This window comes from Kogia breviceps, chromosome 20 (genome assembly GCF_026419965.1).
Source record: "Kogia breviceps isolate mKogBre1 chromosome 20, mKogBre1 haplotype 1, whole genome shotgun sequence".
In the NCBI taxonomy this organism is placed as follows: domain Eukaryota; kingdom Metazoa; phylum Chordata; class Mammalia; order Artiodactyla; family Physeteridae; genus Kogia; species Kogia breviceps.
The window spans coordinates 8,889,702-8,907,894 of record NC_081329.1 but is presented as its reverse complement, the minus strand read 5'-3'; the positions used below and the strand labels follow the sequence as shown (position 1 = coordinate 8,907,894).

The 18,193-nt window shown below is 41.7% G+C and overlaps 1 protein-coding gene across 4 annotated transcripts in view; it reads right to left on the bottom strand.

The window, feature by feature from the left end:
- Positions 1-18,193, bottom strand: part of CSMD1 (CUB and Sushi multiple domains 1) — a 1,661,506-nt gene that overhangs the window by 61,351 nt on the left and 1,581,962 nt on the right. For all 4 annotated transcript variants that reach the window (XM_067022449.1, XM_067022447.1, XM_067022448.1 and 1 more), the window contains exon 50: positions 11,070-11,255. In XM_067022449.1, the coding sequence (XP_066878550.1) occupies positions 11,070-11,255 (186 nt within the window). The remainder of the gene's footprint in view (positions 1-11,069; positions 11,256-18,193) is intronic.

Here is an 18,193-nt window from a genome sequence, read left to right as displayed (position 1 = left end):
ACCAGGATGACAGGAGGAGACTAATCCCTCCCAGCTGTGGTCAGTAGATCCACTCTCGGTGAGTCTGACTACAGGCAGCTCTGCACTCATAAAAGAACAAGGCAAACAGTCCCCACAAAAGGATCAGCCCTGCTGCGTCCTGCCCGTCAAGCTGCCACAGAGAATGTGCTTTGTTGCTTGGCCCCGGGAACAAGGAAGCCACCGCCTTCCTTGTACCAACTCTAGGGGCTTTGTCGGGGGGAAGAGACCCAGAACATTCTGCCCGCCCCACACGCCTACCTGATCTCCTGACTGCCCTGTGGGGGGGCAGCCCAGCCCCCAAGTCAGAACCTGAAAACTGTTCTCCTGTGCTCACCCCGCAACCCTGAGTCACTGCGTTTGCTCCTCACCGCCAGCTCCTCCAGCCGCTGCCTCCCCCGCACCTGCAAGTCGAGCTCTTAACTCCACCTGCATGCCCTTAAAGGAGTTTCATAAACATATTAATCTCCTTCCACTTCTTCATTAAAAACCCAGAAGTTTCCCTCAGAAGCTCAGATAAATTGACAGTATGATATGCAAAGTATGGTAAATATTTATACCTTAAAGAAAAACATTACTTTTACTCAGATCCAAGAGAATAATACCACAGCCATTTGATATTATACTTTTGAATATTCATTCAATAGAAATACATGACTACTGCTAAAATTGGTCCTATTCTGTGTTCTCCTTGAACTGTCCATTCTAGAATTCCCACAGAAACTTATTCTAATATGTTTTATGTTTAAACTCCTTTATGAATAATCCTATTTATCAGTAGCAAACTGCACTGTCATTTTATTATCAATGTATGTTGATTAAATTAACAATGCAATAATTTTTCATCCATTTTAAGCACAAAAAGTAGCATTTCTTTGGGAATACACCAGTTAATGAGTGACACAGATAAGGCTTTTTTTTTTTTTTTACTGTTTATGCATTACTGATTATTAGAAAGACACTAGGTTTGGTATTGATTTTATTACTAATTTTTACTTTTTATGGATTTTTATTACAGATATTTGGTTTATGTTAAGAAAGTTTAACATAAACAAGGAAATGGTAAGGGAAATTGTTTTGTTACAGCAGTATCTCTCACTCATACTTAGTTATACACCAAATATCACCACTATCAAAAATTGTTTGATAGAAACTGTTTAAATTGTATTGGAAATGAGGAGTTAGAATCCACTAGACCTGTAAACAGAAAGCCACTGGCTTTGTCTACACCTGCACCAGTGCCTGGGGCTCTTTCCTCTATTTGGTGCTCTGGAGGGTTTTGTGTTATTTATTTTTGTTTTCTGGTTTTGTTGGTGGTGTTGGTTTCTTCCTTCTTTTTTAGATATTCAGGTAAATTTGTATTGAAACATGTAAATAGCAAGTGCGCAAATTGATAATATACAGTTAAGTACACTTTTATGTAATAAACACGCCCCCACCTGACCAGCAACCACATTGCGAACTAGAACTGCACACACACTCCTGCCACCAGGCACACCCCCTCCGCTCGCCAGCACGCACACTTCACTCGAGGGGAGAAGAATGTGAACCAACTTCTAAGCACATGAATGGCCATCTAAGCACTAGAGACGGTGGGACCTGTTTTGAGCCCCATGTGAGTGGAGCCACGAGCTCTTTTACTCCTGACTTCAGTATTATGCTTTTGAAATTAACCCATGTCAAGCCATGGAGCTAGAGTGCTTATTTGTACTTCTACGTGTGCTCCATTGTATAGATATATACAGTCAATGTATCCATTCCTTACTGACGGCCACTGGGGTTGTCTCACATTTTTGGCTTTTACAAACTGCAGCTTTGAGCATGTCCTCAGATGAATATCCTTACGCAAACCTGTGGGTATATTTCTAGGGAGGAGTTGCTGGCTCGTAAGATATTTTCAGCTTCAGGACATGCTACCAAACATTTTTCCAAAGAGAATGTGTCAACTTACCACCTTTACCAGCAATGTATGAGAGTTCCAGTGACTTAACGTTTCTGTTGATGCCAGGTCTCCTGTCTTTTTATTCTATAAAGTTATACATTCTGATGTGGGATGTAGTGGCATCTATTTGATATTCTGCATTTTTCTCACTGGAACTCTTTAAACAATCTTTGTTTGATACACATTCTTCAAATATCTTTACCCTTTTTAAGTTTGTCTTTATCAGGCTCTTAAACATGTTTTGAAGAATAAAAGTACTGAAACTTAATGTAGTCCAATGTATCTACTTTTTCCTTTGTTATCAGGTTTTTTGTGAGCTTGCAGAGTCTTTACCTGACCCAGGCTCATGCAGGTGGGCTGGTGGAAAAGGGGAAGCTGTATTTTCATAGAAGCTTTATGTTCCACTTTTCACCTTTAGCCTATAATCATGCTGCCTTGATTTCATCTAAGCTGTGGGGCGGGGACCCAGATGCACTTTCCCATATGAATATCCAGTTGAGCCGTTTACTGAAAAGATCTCTGTCTTTTCCCTCACTGGGCGGCAGCGTCACCTTTGTCGAAATATCAACCAATATTTTCCTGGGCTCTGTGTTCTCTGCCATTGGTCTGTTTTCCCTTGGACCAACACCACCCCATTTTAAAGCCGGTGCCTGAATAATAAAACCAGGGTATCAGGTGTGCTGTGGAAATGCACTGGTTGTGAGTCGGGCCTCTCTTTGTGAAGAAGTTGGAGAAGTACTGAGAGGAGGCGCGACCGGTGCCGGAGAGTCTGCTCTGGCAGCTGGATCTGAAGGAAGAGTGAATATGGAGGTTTAGGGTTTGGAAATAGGTTTCCTTTCACTCTCCCCTCGGACAGATCCTGGAAACAACTTGCATGCCTTAGGGTTACGCTTCCCCGGTTTGAGGTCACTGTAGACAAGGCTCTGGAGAGTCCAGCCTCTGCCACCGGCCAAGACACAACTGCTGTGACTCTCCCCACCATACCTGTTCCACCAGGTGCACTGCCAGCCCCCTGCTTCCTGCACCCAGCTCTCCGTCGGGGGAGCACCCTTCCTTCCCCCAGTATGACACATACCCAATCTTAAGTCGTATGTTACAGCAAATCGTTCTTGATTGGATCAATGAGAGACTCAACGTGGTCACAGTGAAGGCTTCTCTGAAAGGATGCTCTGAGCGGGAAAAAGCATGCACCAGGACCCGCCCCCCCCCCCAACACACACACGAGGACACAATCCCGGGCTTCCCTGGAACGTGGGTTTCAGACCTCAGTGGTGAAAGGAAAACCTGAGGGATGCATGTGAGGAGGGTGGATGGGGTGTGTCTGTGGCCAGTGAGACTACAGATGCCTTCTTCCTTTTATTACGCTGCTCTGTAGTTTCCAGGTTTTCTACACATTATTAATGGCCAGAGCAAAACCAATCAAGTGATGGCCTGATGACCACAGAGAGCATTGTATTTCAAAAGAGAATAATATATTTTAAAAATAAAAAAATAGGCTGGAAAAAAGTGAAAGTTGAAAAAAATTTTTTTCAGAACAAAACTTGAAACAGTTAAACTAAGTGCCAGTGAAAGAACCTGCTGCCTTGTGACACAAAAATATATGTATACACACACATCACACACCTATGTACATACACACACATATATAAACACACATACGTATACACATATACAAATTATGTATGTATATATCGATATTGATTGTATAAATACAACACATAAATATAAAAGATTACATAAATCAGTGCATACAAGTTTAACAGGGGATTATTTAGGAAAACTGGAGTGCTTCTGTTGGATTCTTATTTTTTAAAATTTCTTCCCACAACATCAATACTTTGAGGGGAAATAAAAAGAAAAGAGAACAAAAGCCCAGGCTACAAGAGGAAAGCAGGTATATACCACACTTAAGGAGCTGCAATGAGTGCGTGCATAGAACTGAATATTTTACTTGATAGAGACGTTTCATTTCATGACATCAGACATAACAGAATAAGGCAAACCTGAAAAATGAGTGGAATGATAGACTACATGAGGCTGAGCGAGAACCAGAGCAGAGATTCAAGGGGGTCATCACAGGGGGAAGACGGGAATGTGCGGGGGCCGCCGGGGAGCGGGCAGGGCCCTGGAAGCTGCGTCTGCAGGGCTCTTGCTCTGTCCCGCCCCGCCCCGCCCCGCAGACGCAGCCGCAGTCGCAGTGACCGTGTGCGCCTCCCTCAGGACTCACAAAGGCAAAGCGGAGTTACAGCCAGAGGCAGCAAAGCAGCCTGCGAGCCACTGCGCTGACAGTTTTGAGAAAACACTTCATTCTTCCTAACTAAAACCTCTCACACTAGAATTCGGGGTTTTCCTCGTGCACCTGACCAGCTGCCTGAAGTCACAGGTGGCTACTAGTACTGCTGCTTCCACCGACTTGTATTTGTTTAGTGTTTTCAAAAATAAACACCCTGGGAATTTCCTGGTGGCGCAGTGGTTAAGAATCCGCCTGCCAGTGCAGGGGACGTGGGTTCGATCCCTGGTCCGGGAAGATGCCACATGCCACGGAGCAACTAAGCCCGTGCACCACAACTACTGAACCTGCGCTCTAGAGCCCACGAGCCACATCTACTGAGTCCGTGAGCCACAACTACTGAAGCCCAGGCGCCTAGAGCCCACACTCCGCAACAAGAGAAGCCACTGCAGTGAGAAGGCCATGCACCGCAGTGAAGAGTGGCCCCCGCCTGCTGCAACTAGAGAAAGCCCGCGTGCAGCAACGGAGACCCAACGCAGCCAAAAATAAATAAATGAATTTATAAAAATAAATAAATAAATAAAACACCCTTTTCACATTGTCTGTATAACTGTATATACAATTTTACACTGAGTGACCCTCACGACAATACGTGGAGAGAGGGCATGGGCGGTCCTGTTACTTGTAGTTCACGGAGCAGCCAGTAAGCTGGCCCCCCCCCCCACGGTTAGAACCCCCCCGACCTGTGCATCTCTGAGGCCGCCATCTCCTCCGCAGCTTGACAACCGCACTTGTTGTGTCCGTGACTAAGACAACTGGCACCAACGAGGTCCGTGGCGCCCGGGACTCACCGATACACAAGTAATGACAATTTTTAAAGAACGTTTTAAAATATTGGTCCATCTGGAAAATGTAGCAACAGAAAGCATTCTGTTTACATAAATGTTATAAACCAGTACTTATGACACTTACAAGTGAATCACTTGCCAGGCCAAGTGTCGTGAAATTAAATGTTCTCCATAACAAGCAGGTTTAACTGAGTCAATAGCGAGTGCTGCATCTGCCTGTTGACCTCATATTCCTAACTTCTTAGAAACAGAAATCTAGATTATCTTCTATCACCTTAAAAGAACCCCACAACAACTCTTACGGAATAATTTTCTTCTAGTTCAAACAATGCAAGAGAAGACGTGCGGAGGACCATTCCCAAGTCACATGGTTAAACAGAATTAAGGGCTGACATGGGTGACGACGCAGTTTTGTATTAAAAATCCCTAAATACTCCCCATCAAATCAGACCTACTGAGAGCACAGACAATGAAGTTTCTGTGCAGAAAGGATGCACTTTCTCTATCTTGTGAATGTTTCAAAGACAACACAAAATATTTCACATTTTACTTGAGAGAGGCTGGCTTTTCATTTTACCGGGAGCGATCCTGATTTATTAGAATCATCCCGTCAGTAGCGAACCAGACAGGCTAACGGTTGTTTTGTGTAAGATAATCAGACAACGACAGCATTGCCACCATAAATAAAGCCCTTTGGCCTCCCTCTCATAAATTACAGATACTGCTCATAAATCTTCTGTGATATTCTAATCAGCCCCAAGATGCAGGGATGCAATTGTCTTTTCTTTGTAATGCAGATATTCCCCCATCACACTCAATGTGGGTAAGTGCTTTATATTACCAAGTTTAGTTCAAGCACATTTAATTAGATTGACACAATTATGACCTGACGCCATTGGAGTAAAATGATTTAGCCAGCCTCAGAGCCACTTGCATTCACAACCTAGTGCAGCTTTCAGTGCGCCATTAACATCTGTATCACTGGCTGGGGAAGGGCACAGCTAGTCTTAATTCTGGTGCCTCAGAAGCAGAACAACAGCTGCTCTGGCTTCGGTAAATAAGGAGCATAAAGTGGGGAAACCCAGGGTACCGTGCTGGCTTAAATGCACTCCATGCCATCTAACTTCAACAAGCATTCCCTGTGAGGAAATGCTTCCACAAAGGCTGGGCTGAGATCCCGGAATTCTTAAAGGTAAACGTTCTTTTTAAATGAATGTTTTTACCTCAGAGCTTAGCCAAATGATTAGCATGACTAGCTGTGAGTTATTAATGAGAGTAGGTAGATGGATAGAGTTTTGAAGGAAACTTCTAGGGTGTAACTTACAGGCTCACCTGAGAGACATCAGCATTTCAGAGGCACAGACTTAAAAAGTGAGGAGACTTTAGAACTCCTGGTTCCTTCTCCTCCAAGATTCTTGACTGAACCTAGACTCTCATAACACTTATATTCTCAGCGTCCTGGAATTGCCAGATTTCTGCTTATTCTTGTGATGTGATATGATATGATGAATCATATCTTCAATGATCCAAATCCAGTCTCAGTAAATAATTAAAGTGAAAAGAAATGAGGCTCACACATCTGCCTTGGAGATTTGTACGATTGTGGACCGTATGCAAACTGATACAGTTATTTATTACAACCTTCATTTTAGTAAACCCGAGGGTGAAATGAGCTAAGTTTATTTACCCTTTACATTTACTACTTATCAAAGCTGAAGTGTTTCTTATCTCTTGAGGTTCACTGTACTGATCTACATATTATTCAGTTGGTAAAGAAACTTATAAAACTGTCATACCAACATAGGAATTGGCCTTTGGGAAATATACATCTCAGAATTGAACAGTAACAAAATTTTCTCACTCAGAGGTAAAGTTTTATGCTTACTTGGCTCTATTTCTTTAATTTAAATTAAGTGAAAAAAACAACTCCCCCTCAAAAAATTAAATGGATTTTTCCAGCCTTTGGACACCAGAGAATTTTAATGAACTGTCCATTTCTTCCTTTTATAAAGTCTAATAAACAATGGGGAAAATATTTGAAAGTTTGAGATGAGACTCAGAAAATTTAAGGCCGATTTCCCATTTTATTATAAATGTTATATTTTCCTGTCCTACTGAACAAGTAGCAGTCAGTATCAAAAAAGGTTTTAAAATGCAAATTGATTTTTCCCATTTAACAATCATTTAACTGAACATACTATAAATTTCTCAGGCTGGGAACCTCATTTGTATGTAAAAAGCAATTTTGTTATTTAATTTTTTTCACTCTAACTTTAAAGCTGTTGTAATCTAGATGTGCATTTAAAACAGAAAACAATCAAATATATGTAAAAATTAAGCCACCTTACGTGCTATAATATTATGCTTTATGTAAACATGAAGTAGTTCTCTTAATTGATGTAACATTTGCCTCTGAACTGCCAAAGGCCTCTCATTCCTGATTTTTCCAGAAAATTTTAGACATAAATATACATTGTCTTTGAAATCATTTGGTTCTGCTAGGATCCTCAAACAAAAGGGGACTCCGTCCCCTACCATCAGCTATTGAATACTTTTTGGAATGAATTACATGGTAGATTAAAGACACACCTTTTTTTTTTCTGTCTTTGGTCTCAGTTTTATAATATATAAGACTCACAAATCATGAGAGAAATCAATTCCAAGAGGCAGAACAGCACAGAGATTAGGAACAGGGCTCTCTGCTCGGGTTTCCTGGAACCAAATCCTGACTTGGCGACTCTGTCTGTGAGTTTGGCCACCTTTTAACCCATCTCTTCCTGGTTTGCATCTAAGTAACGTGATACCAAAACTGCATTCCTCGTAAGGGTTAAATGGGTTACTTTGTGTAAGGCTCTGGGGATCCAGCCTGGAAGATATAGGGGTCCAAGACCAGTCTCACGTGAGCTGTCGTCCACGTGGTGTGAGCACCTAAACACCTAATCGTCATCAGACTCATCCACAAGCTGGGTCACGTTCCCAGGTGGACTCTCCACAATATCTGCCTTTTGGAGAAGTGAGTGCAAAATAAAGAGTTTGCGAATTTTATGTGAATCACCCTGAGAACTCTTGGGAGGGTTTAGGCAGCGAAGTGTCATGTTGTGATTTTCACATGCTTAGGATGAGGCGGCTGCTGTGAGAGGAGATGGTGGAGGGAGATGAATGGGGGTCATTTCATGGGTGTGGGTGGAGGTGGCCTGGCGTGCACAGAAGTGACCTGAGTGGGCAGACGTGCCTCCTGGGTGGAGGTGGGGGGACTCGATGTAATGAATGTGGGGCGGGAGGAGGAGAGGCAGTGAGGAGGGGCTGAGGCAGCGTCCAGTCTGCTGTCTGAGCCCCACCCCCGCCCGTGTGGGTAGCCCAGAGCACCCTCGGACGCACAGCCCGGCTTCTGCTCTTGTTCTCTCTTCTGTGCTCTCTTGTGCCCCAATCCCTGGGCATTTCTCAGAACTGTGGGGACTCTCATACATTCTCTCCTTACACTACCCCACTTATCGTGAGACCTATTCAACGCCTAAGCCACCTCCCTGTGGGCTAGAGCAACGCAGAGCCTGGGCTCACGCTCCGCCACAGCGCAGCGCGCCCCTAGGCAGGTCCTGGCAACGTCACCACCACGTGATGCCCAAAGACATGACGCCCAAAGCGTTAGTACCGAGCCAAACGATCCCCACGCAGCTCTACCGGTGGCAGCGGGGGACCTGCAACAGGGCACTTCGACCATAACCTAACACTTCTCCAGATGCTCTTGTGACGTGATTGTGAATTTTGTATAGCTCAGTTACTTACTTTGTATTAAGTCAGTAAGACGACGAAAACAATACCTTCTCCAGAGGACAACTATTATCACTGAATGATGTAACGCAGACAAATGTTTAGAGTTACCGTTCAGAAAGGCGGTTCTGATTATCACTATCATCCCACCAGACCAAGCGCGGTCTCTGTGGCAGCGCCGTCTCCTCCATAAAGACTGACCCAGTCCAGGCGCTCTCGTTACTTCCTCTGTGTCCGCCACCTCTCCCCACAGTGTTTACATCGGGCCATCTGTCTAAGGCCCCGTGCACATGGCCAGGCGGCTGTCCTGGCAGAGCAGGGGTGAGTTAGCGTGTGTGCAGGCCTCCCGCTAAGAGCAACTCCCTGTTTGCCCTGTGCCCAGAGGAGAGACCTCACACCTTTACTGGTGGAATCCAAGACACGATGTCTGCTTCCCTCTCTCTGAAACTCTGCTTCTCTCTTTCTCTACCCTCAAATCAGGACTTCAAAAGCTATGCTGTGCTTCATTTTTCTCATAATTGTCATGTGGTTAATGCTTGTGTTGAATTTATATGACGCCAATCCACTTATTGGCCGATGTAAACCACCTGCTTTGGAATTCTGGAGACCAGGCTCCAGATGGCAAATAAGCATGTGAAAAGATGCTCCATATCAAATGTCACTAGGGAAATGCAAACTAAAACAAGGAGATACCACTACACACCTATTAGACGGGCCAAAATCCAGAGCACTGACGACAGCAAACGCTGGTGAGGATGTGGAGCAACGGGAACTCTCATCACTGCTCGTGGGGCTGCAGGACGGTGCAGCCACTTTGGGAGACAGTTTGGCAGCTTCTCACAAAACTAAACATACTCTTATCATATAATCCAGCAATCATGCTCCTTGGTATTTACCCAAAGGATTTGAAAACTTATGTCCACAAAAACCTATACACAGATGTTTATAGCAGCTTTATTCATAATTGCCAAAACTTGGAAGCAACCAAGATGTCACTCCGCAGGTAAATGGATAGGGTTCATCTGACAATGGAATATTATTCAGCTAAAAAGAAATGAGCTATCAGGCCATGAAAAGACATGACAAAACCTTAAATGCATATTACTAAGTGAAAGAAGCCAATCTGACAAGGCTACTGTGTGATTCTAACTATATGACAGTCTGGAAAAGGCAAAACTATAGAGACAGTAAAAAGATTAGTGGTTGCCAGGAGTTGAGGGGTAGGGATTGTCTCAACAGTGCCTTATCGACTCTCAGGAATGCAATAATTATTTGCAAAAAAGAAAAAAATAGATTAAAGTGACGGCAAGGAAAATAAAAAGTATGGAGGAAAGTCGATTATTTTTTGTAAACATTTATATGTTCATACCTAAAATGTTCAAATAATTTTAATATGACCAAAACACTATACACAAAAAAGTCAATAAATTAATATTATAATAGAAGCCCATGAGATCTATTTTGCAAATATCTTAGGAGCAAAAATATTTTATATGTAGAAACACTATGTAGTTTTCAATTTTTAGAAACTAGGTAGTTAGATTATTTCCAATTTGAGGCAGTTTTGTAGAACAGCAATGAAACTCTTTTTATAAATTGTGTGTGTGGGCGTGTGTGTGTGTGTGTGTGTGTGTGTGTGAACTTTTGTTCATTTTGGCTTTGTGTTATGGACTTGATTATTATTTTTTAAGATGAGTTTGAGAATGAACCCAAACTTTTGACCCTTTTAAGAATATTATTTTATACTGTAAATAGCATTCCAGAAAACTTACCCCACTTCACAAATCAGTGACATATTTATTGAGCATCAGTGTGTTATGCAGAGTGGGTGATAAAAAAATAGACTGGGCATTGCCTTGAACCTCACGGAACTTACAGTGAGATGGGAGATGCAGAGGAAGCTCGTGTTGAATTACGTTTTAATGTTTTGTGTAGAGTGCTTAATTTCTCAATATCCTCTTGATTGCATCCCTCCAAATTGAAAATGGCAGCACAGTCAGGATTTGCTGTGTAAATTGCATGGTCTAGGTGCTGATGGAACCAACATGATTCCATATGACTCACCTTCAAGACTGCAGAGCTTATGGTAAATGGTCAGAGTGGCGGATATGGAATGAATTGGCGTTAACATGACCACACTGCCAGAGACGAGCCCTCACACGCTGTGGGAGAGGATCTCGCACTTGGGAGCCTAGAGTTCTCACTAGCACATTCCGTTCCTCTTTAAATCTGCAAAGACGGGCATGAGCGTTAGAACACTTACCCTTACACGTTGGGGGCTTCCCCCTGTTACTCCACAAGCCATCTTCTTGACACACAGCTGTAGCCTGTTGACCGGCGGCCAGCTTAAAGCCCTCGTTACATTCATAGGTCACTTTACTGTCCAGCGTGAACTCATTCCCCGTGAATGAACCATTTCCTGGGGACTCCGGGATTCCACAGGACACAGCTGGAAAGAGATGAAGCAAGCACTGGGTTATTCTGACAGACGTTATGAAATTGTCTTCTTTTCTTTTTCTATTTTTCATCTCAAACATGTATAAAAACCGTTAGATATTTGCATTTCTCACGTGTGTCGTAAGTATGCACATTTCCAAAGTTGTAAGGGTCTTAAGAGTGAATGGGATACAATGGAAAATGGGTCAAAATACAGTATCTTTAAATTTATTATTCCAGAAGGTACGTCTGATGGCTCTCACGCAGTTTAATCACATGGACCCACCTTATCATATGGCCGTGGTCAAGAGAACACTGTGATGCATTCTACTTTATTTAATACTAGAAAGAAAGCATAGAATAATATCTTTACCATCACAAATGTGTCACCATATTGACCCCTTGGTTTCGAGACTTCACAGGAATCAGAGTAAAGAATTGCCCACCTCAGGTCTCAAAAACCTCCCCTAGCTTAAGTCTTCCAGCCCACCAACTTGCCAAAGACTCATTTTCCTTAAAGCACCAGGAAATTCTGTTAAATGGCAAATATTACCTTAGCTAAGAGCATCAAAGCATCCATTGTCATAAAATGTATTAGTTATAAACTATCTGTCAGAAAACAGGTCTGCGGAACTAAGGAATTAAGGGGAGATCTTAGAACAGAAGGCTCAGTCCTACAGAGATATGCAGGCTAGCTTTTACGTGAAAGGTCAGGCAAGAAAGGGGTATGAATGAAAAAGAAATTTTTAAAAACTAGTAAGATGGAAGGAGAGGTCAATATGAGCACTTCCTTCTTAAATGTACTAGCTCTGATCCAGACTTATCCGCTATGAGATAAACAAACAAACAAAAACAATTCTCAAGTTAAATAAGTTACAGTAAGGAACACAGAGTAATGCAAGGGGATAAGAAGGAATTCCCAACAACACACCCGATTCAGGTGCTCTTGTCAAAGGGAAGCTCTGCAATCACTAAATTAAGGATCTTCTTTTACTCAATCAAAACCTAAGATATTACGGATTTAAAATCATCATGGGTTTTAAATATAGATTATTTAAAGATTTTCCCACAGATAACAATGAGAATATACACACAGTATGATAAAGCTGGAAGGATTGGTTGAAAGAGTTTACATAAAAATACAATTTACAGGTAAGGAAGAGAAAGATAAAATGACTTGCCTGGGTTAGCACAGCGACTTTGTTTAAAACCTGGGGCCGGGGACTTCCCTGGCGGTGCAGTGGTTAAGAACCTGCCTGCCAATGCAGGGGACATGGGTTTGAGCCCTGGTCCAGAAAGATCCCACATGCCGTGGAGCAACTAAGCCCGTGCGCCACAACTACTGAGCCTACGCTCTAGAGCCCGTGAGCCACAACTACTGAGCCCGCGCACCTAGAGCCTGTGCTCTACTACAAGAGAAGCCACCATAATGAGAAGCCAGTGCACTGCAACGAACAGTAGCCCCTGCTCGCCGCAACTAGAAAAAGCCCGAGTGCAGCAAATAAGACCCGATGCAGCCAAAAATAGGTAAGTAAATAAATTTATAAAAAACACAACAAGAAAAAGTAACACCTAGGGCTGGAGAACAGACCTGATTTCCAAGTGAGACCACCTTCTGCTCTACAGGAGCCCAGGCCACCTGTGGTTCAGTGTCAGTTTTTTGGATGTTGTCCTTGTTATTTTTTCTTTATCAAAATCTTCAACGAATGCAATGGGAAATTATCAGAGGAGTAAAAGAAAATGTAGTGCTGATAAAAATCAAACTTCTAGGAAAAGCCAAGCTCTTTTCTCTTGTGCTTAAATTTATGATCAGCTATTTCAACCATCTGAAATATACATAGTGTGTGTGTGTGTGTGTGTGTGTGTGTGTGAAGCATAATAAAAATTTGCAAATGGAAAACAAAAAAACGTAGACATGTGGACATCATTTTGGACAAAGTATTGAAAATAATTGAATTATAACCTTTGGCTTTCCAAAGCCGCTGCTTTGCCAAGGCAATATATCAGTGTGAAGGCTCTTAAGTATTTTGCAACACGTTCAGCTTAAATTACTGAATGTAGTAAATGTCCTTTACGATCAAGATCTCAGAGTATCGCCAATGTCTTGTCTCCTCTCTGTCGTCTCTGAGATTTGGCTCTAATAATCATTTGTTCGTTCTCCCAAACCTTAATTTCTCTACCACTCACTGAAGCGTGTGCAGCATCCTGCTTCCTTACAGTTCTCGTCTGGGGAGAACACCGAATGAAATGACATTTCTCTGGCAGGTTAAATGGGAAAGATGACATTCATTCTACAAGCACACAGGAAACCCTACCTTGAAAGGATTCAGACCCAGGAGGCCAAAACAGAACAGCTTTATAACTACTTCTGTTAAATCTGGAAGCTTATTGCACAAGTGAACCCTGATTCCCAGGACTTAAGAAGGTCCCACTTCATGTTGTCTGATCAACAACTGGGAATCTTTTTTGGCCTCGAGCTGTAGGTTTTAGACCCTAGAGTGTCCTAACATCAGGCTATGTGGCAGAGCTCAAAACAGAGGTTGGCACTCTATTAAAAATGGAATTCTTACACTTCTGATTCAATGAAGAATAGATGGAACAATTCTCATAGACTTATAAATTTAGGCTTACGGGATGAAGGCAGTTTTCTGCTAAAATCCAGTATTCATTCCAGAAATTCTGCATGATAACTATTACATGGCAGATACTCCTTAGATAATTTTTTAACATCAGTTAGCTAAACGTATACAACTTTCAAAACCTGGAGAATTTTCTTACTTTTGCCATAGCTGAAGGGAGTAAAATTTCTTGTGTTTTTGTTTGTTTTGGTTTTTATTGTACTAACATAGCTTTATATTGTCTGGCAACCCAGACCAACGATCACATACTCATATCATGAAATTTACCTTCTGTTTGAGAGCACAGGTTTTAAAGTCAGACATCTGAATCAGCTCTAGCCTCTGGCATTCGCCAGCTCCATGACTTGAGTTACTTAATGACTTGTCTCATTGCTCTCAGGTTAATAATACTCACCCCAAAGGTAACTGTGACGAGTGCATGAAATAATGTGTACAAAACCATTAGCACTGTATTGACACCAGGTAGGCACTCAGTAAATGACAATATATTAACTTTATATGCATGCATCTATACACACAACACACAATTTTTACTTATTTCTTTTGTAAATAAAGACATGAATTGCAAGGAACAACTCCTTTTAATATATTTGTTAAAAGAGAGCAAAATGTAAATCAGAAGGAAGCTGGTTTATTTCTATTACATATCTCATGAGAGAGTTGTCATTTTGGTTTCAAATAAATGGAAGAGACACTCCAATTTCCATTGCTGCAGGCTCCTTTCATAGTACAAAATCCATGTGGGATTTTTTCTTTTCATATTTAAGTCCATAAAAGGAGCAATTTTTCTTGTCTCTGCAAGTTTAAAACACTTCCCTTATTGTTTCCTACTTCTTTCGAACACTTGTTCTCTGAAACTTACAATGGCTCCTTCTTTCTGCTGCTCCTCAGGCTCCAACACCTCACCATTTGCTTTGCTTTGCTTTTTTTTTTTTTTGTTTGTTTCCCCTTCAAAAAGCTCAGTGATTCCTGGGCTTGAACCATGGCCTTAGACTTGTGATTCTCACATCTTGGCATCCACGTTATCACCAGCTGCCTACTGAATTCCCACTTGGGCTCTGCCCATGCCTCAAGCCAGATGTGTGCATAGCCTAGGTTGGTGGCTGTCCCTCACACAGCTGTCCTGACAGACTGCCTCAGAAAACCATTCTCCCGGTAAGTCGAGCGAGATCCTCTGATTCAGCAGGAAGTAGGAGGGTTCTTTCCTCCTATTGCTCTCATGTGGTTGACTGACAATCATTGTCTGACTATTTAAAAGTTGACTTCATACTCCTGCTTTTTTCTCATTTCCCGTCACCAGTATCCTAGTTCGCATCCCTGTTACCTCGAAATGGTCTCTCTTTCTGTTATCTGGACCCCACTTGGAGGGCTAGGGCAAACCCAGAGGAAGGCCACCCATAATAGTATAAAACAGGGAAGAGAATGAGTGTCCTGAGGCAGGGTTTCCTGGGGCCTGGTTAAGGGAAGAGGCATGGTAGGCAGTAAGGTCTGAAATGGGGCATCCAGGAGGTTATCCAATAGGTAATCAATAAGACATAATCAAAAAGATCATAATCAAAAAGACAGAGCCGAACATCAAGTATGACAGGAGCATCGCCACAGGGACCGCCGATCGGCTCTGGAGCTGGAGGGACGGAGAGCAGATGAAATGCATGGTAAGGAAGAGGATGTGGTGAGAGGTGCAGAACGGGATCTGAGCTGCAAGAAAAAATGGCAACCCTCTGTCACACTCTGCCTCAGGTGCATGGAAGGAAAAAGTCAGTTCCCAAATGGTGACCTGTGAATTGATGAGGGGTCTTAAGTATATAGTGAAAGCATATGAGAGTCTCTGATTAAGACTGATATGTATATATGTGTGCCTTTATATATGTATGTGCACATATAGTCAAAAATTATGAGACTATTCTAGATTGTCTAGATTACTATCTATAATTGGGTTCTATTATATATCAGGGCCTGCATTTGCTCTTGTATTTATAATCATGTTGGAGCCAAGTAATTTGTCATAATCTAAGGAGAAAAATACCAGAGGCAGATAATATAGAAATCATGGGCCTGCTTCGAGTGAAAGCCAAATGACTTTACAGCAGGTAATAAAAATATAAGCTATATAGTTGTTCATATGGTAAAAACGATAAAAAGGTTGATTCTTTATATATGTATGTGTATGTGTATATATATATATATATATATATGTATGTATGTATATGGATATATGCACATACACACAAACACTACAGAGTAGTATCCATTAGTAACATATCACTTTTCAAGTAATAATTGAGTTTAAGAAAAACATTATCAGGCTTCCCTGGTGGCTGAGTGGTTAAGAATCTGCCTGCCAATGCAGGGGACATGGGTTTCAGTCCTGGTCGGGGAAGATCCCACATGCCACAGAGCAACTAAGCCCGTGCGCCACAACTGCTGAGCCTGCGCTCTAGAGCCCGTGAGCCACAACTACTGAGCCCACTTGCTGCAACTACTGAAGCCCGCGTGCCCTAGAGCCTGTGTTCTCAGCAAGAGAAGCCACTGCAATAAGAAGCCCATGCACTGCAATGAAGAGTAGACCCTGCTTGCCGCAACTAGAGAAAGCCCGTGTGCAGCTACAAAGACTCAATGCAGCCAAAAATAAATAAGTAAATAAATAAATAAAAATTTTTAAAAAACCATTATTATCCAACTGATTAAGTTATTTTCTAATTTGAATTTTATAGGTTGTATATGCATTTAATTTTCAAATACAAACGTATAAGCATAATATGTTTGTGTATGTTTAATAACAGTATAATAATTCAATTCAAAACTAGGCACATGAAAATATTTTATAAAATACTGATTTAAAAGATCCATAAATGATGTGGGTTTGTATTGTATATGTACATATATCTATGTATGTATGTGTGAGCAGATGTACATATGTACATACAATCATGTATGAAACAATATCTACATCTTACTTTACATAGGATTTACAGTTTATATATCATTTTCACACCATTCTTTTTCATTCATTACTCACCACAAGCCTATTAGATAAGAGACCTTATTCTATTTTCTTACTGATAAAGATACAGATGTTAGATTTTTAAAATGATTTGTCCCAAGTCTAACACTCACTAACTCAAAGACTGAGGTCTCAAACCCATGTCTGCTAAATTTACATAGAATCTTCTATTGCATTTCAATAGATTCCTAGACCATTATAATTGTCTATTTTCAATTTTATACCTGCCAGATTAGCCTTCATTAATGTTTTCATAACTTTATGCTCATTTTAAAACTATAGTTTCCTATTTCCTAAAACATTAAACTTAAATTACTGTCTTTGGCTTTCAAGGCCAACCAAAATCTCCTTCTGAGTCCCCATAATTCTCCACTCCCCCCAAAACTGAGCTGTGTGTGGCCAGCTGACCTTAAGTACCCACTCCCCCTGGCTGGCTCACCCTCACTTCCTCACCTTAGTTTTTTGGTGTCTTTCCAAAAAATACCCTCCCTCGTCTGTGCCTATTTAAGCCCAAGATAGCAGATTGGTTTCATTCCGTGTCTCTGACTCTGATTGGTAGTATTACTGGGTGGAAGACTTTTGGTTTTTTTTAAACTTAGCAAGTATTTATCTGAAGTAAAGTCCTGCTTCCCAGAGACATGGGAATGCAGTTTCTGCAGCTGTCTGTGTAAGTATTACCTTGGGCACAGCCTTCCTAAAATTACTAGTAACTTTGAAATAAATATCAATAGGGCTTCAACAGTGCCTTCTGGGGTCCATGGCATCAGATTATCACCAAGACGCCTCTTCTTGGGTGGATGTTCAACATATACACGTATTTTGTGATGGTAACATTTCACTATCGACTTTCTTGAAACAGAAAATTACAGTTTTGTTTTCCAGAAATACACACTTTTTTGGTACTAACTGCTGTCAAATGGGTTAATTGCCAAATAAAAGTACTAAAATTAAACATGAAATATATGGTTGTGGATTTATCATGCAGTAAATCCCAAACCTCTAGCAAGAGCATTTGTACCAGTGTTTCTTACACTTTAAAGTATGTATGAATCCCAGGGCTGTTGATAACATGCGTATTCTGAATCCACAGATCTGAGATGGGGTTTGAGGCTGCTTCTCTAACGAGCTGTATGGTCTCAGAGGATGAAGGGTTCAGACCATCCTAAACTCTCCCTGGAAGGCTGCTAAGCCTTCCAGTCGAAATGCACTTGCTTTTTATCATCCAGCACCTTCCCTGATAGGGAGCTGTTGTGCTGGGTATGGAAATGCCTGAGGAAAGACGGATGTGTTGTGGATGGCTTTCTTCCC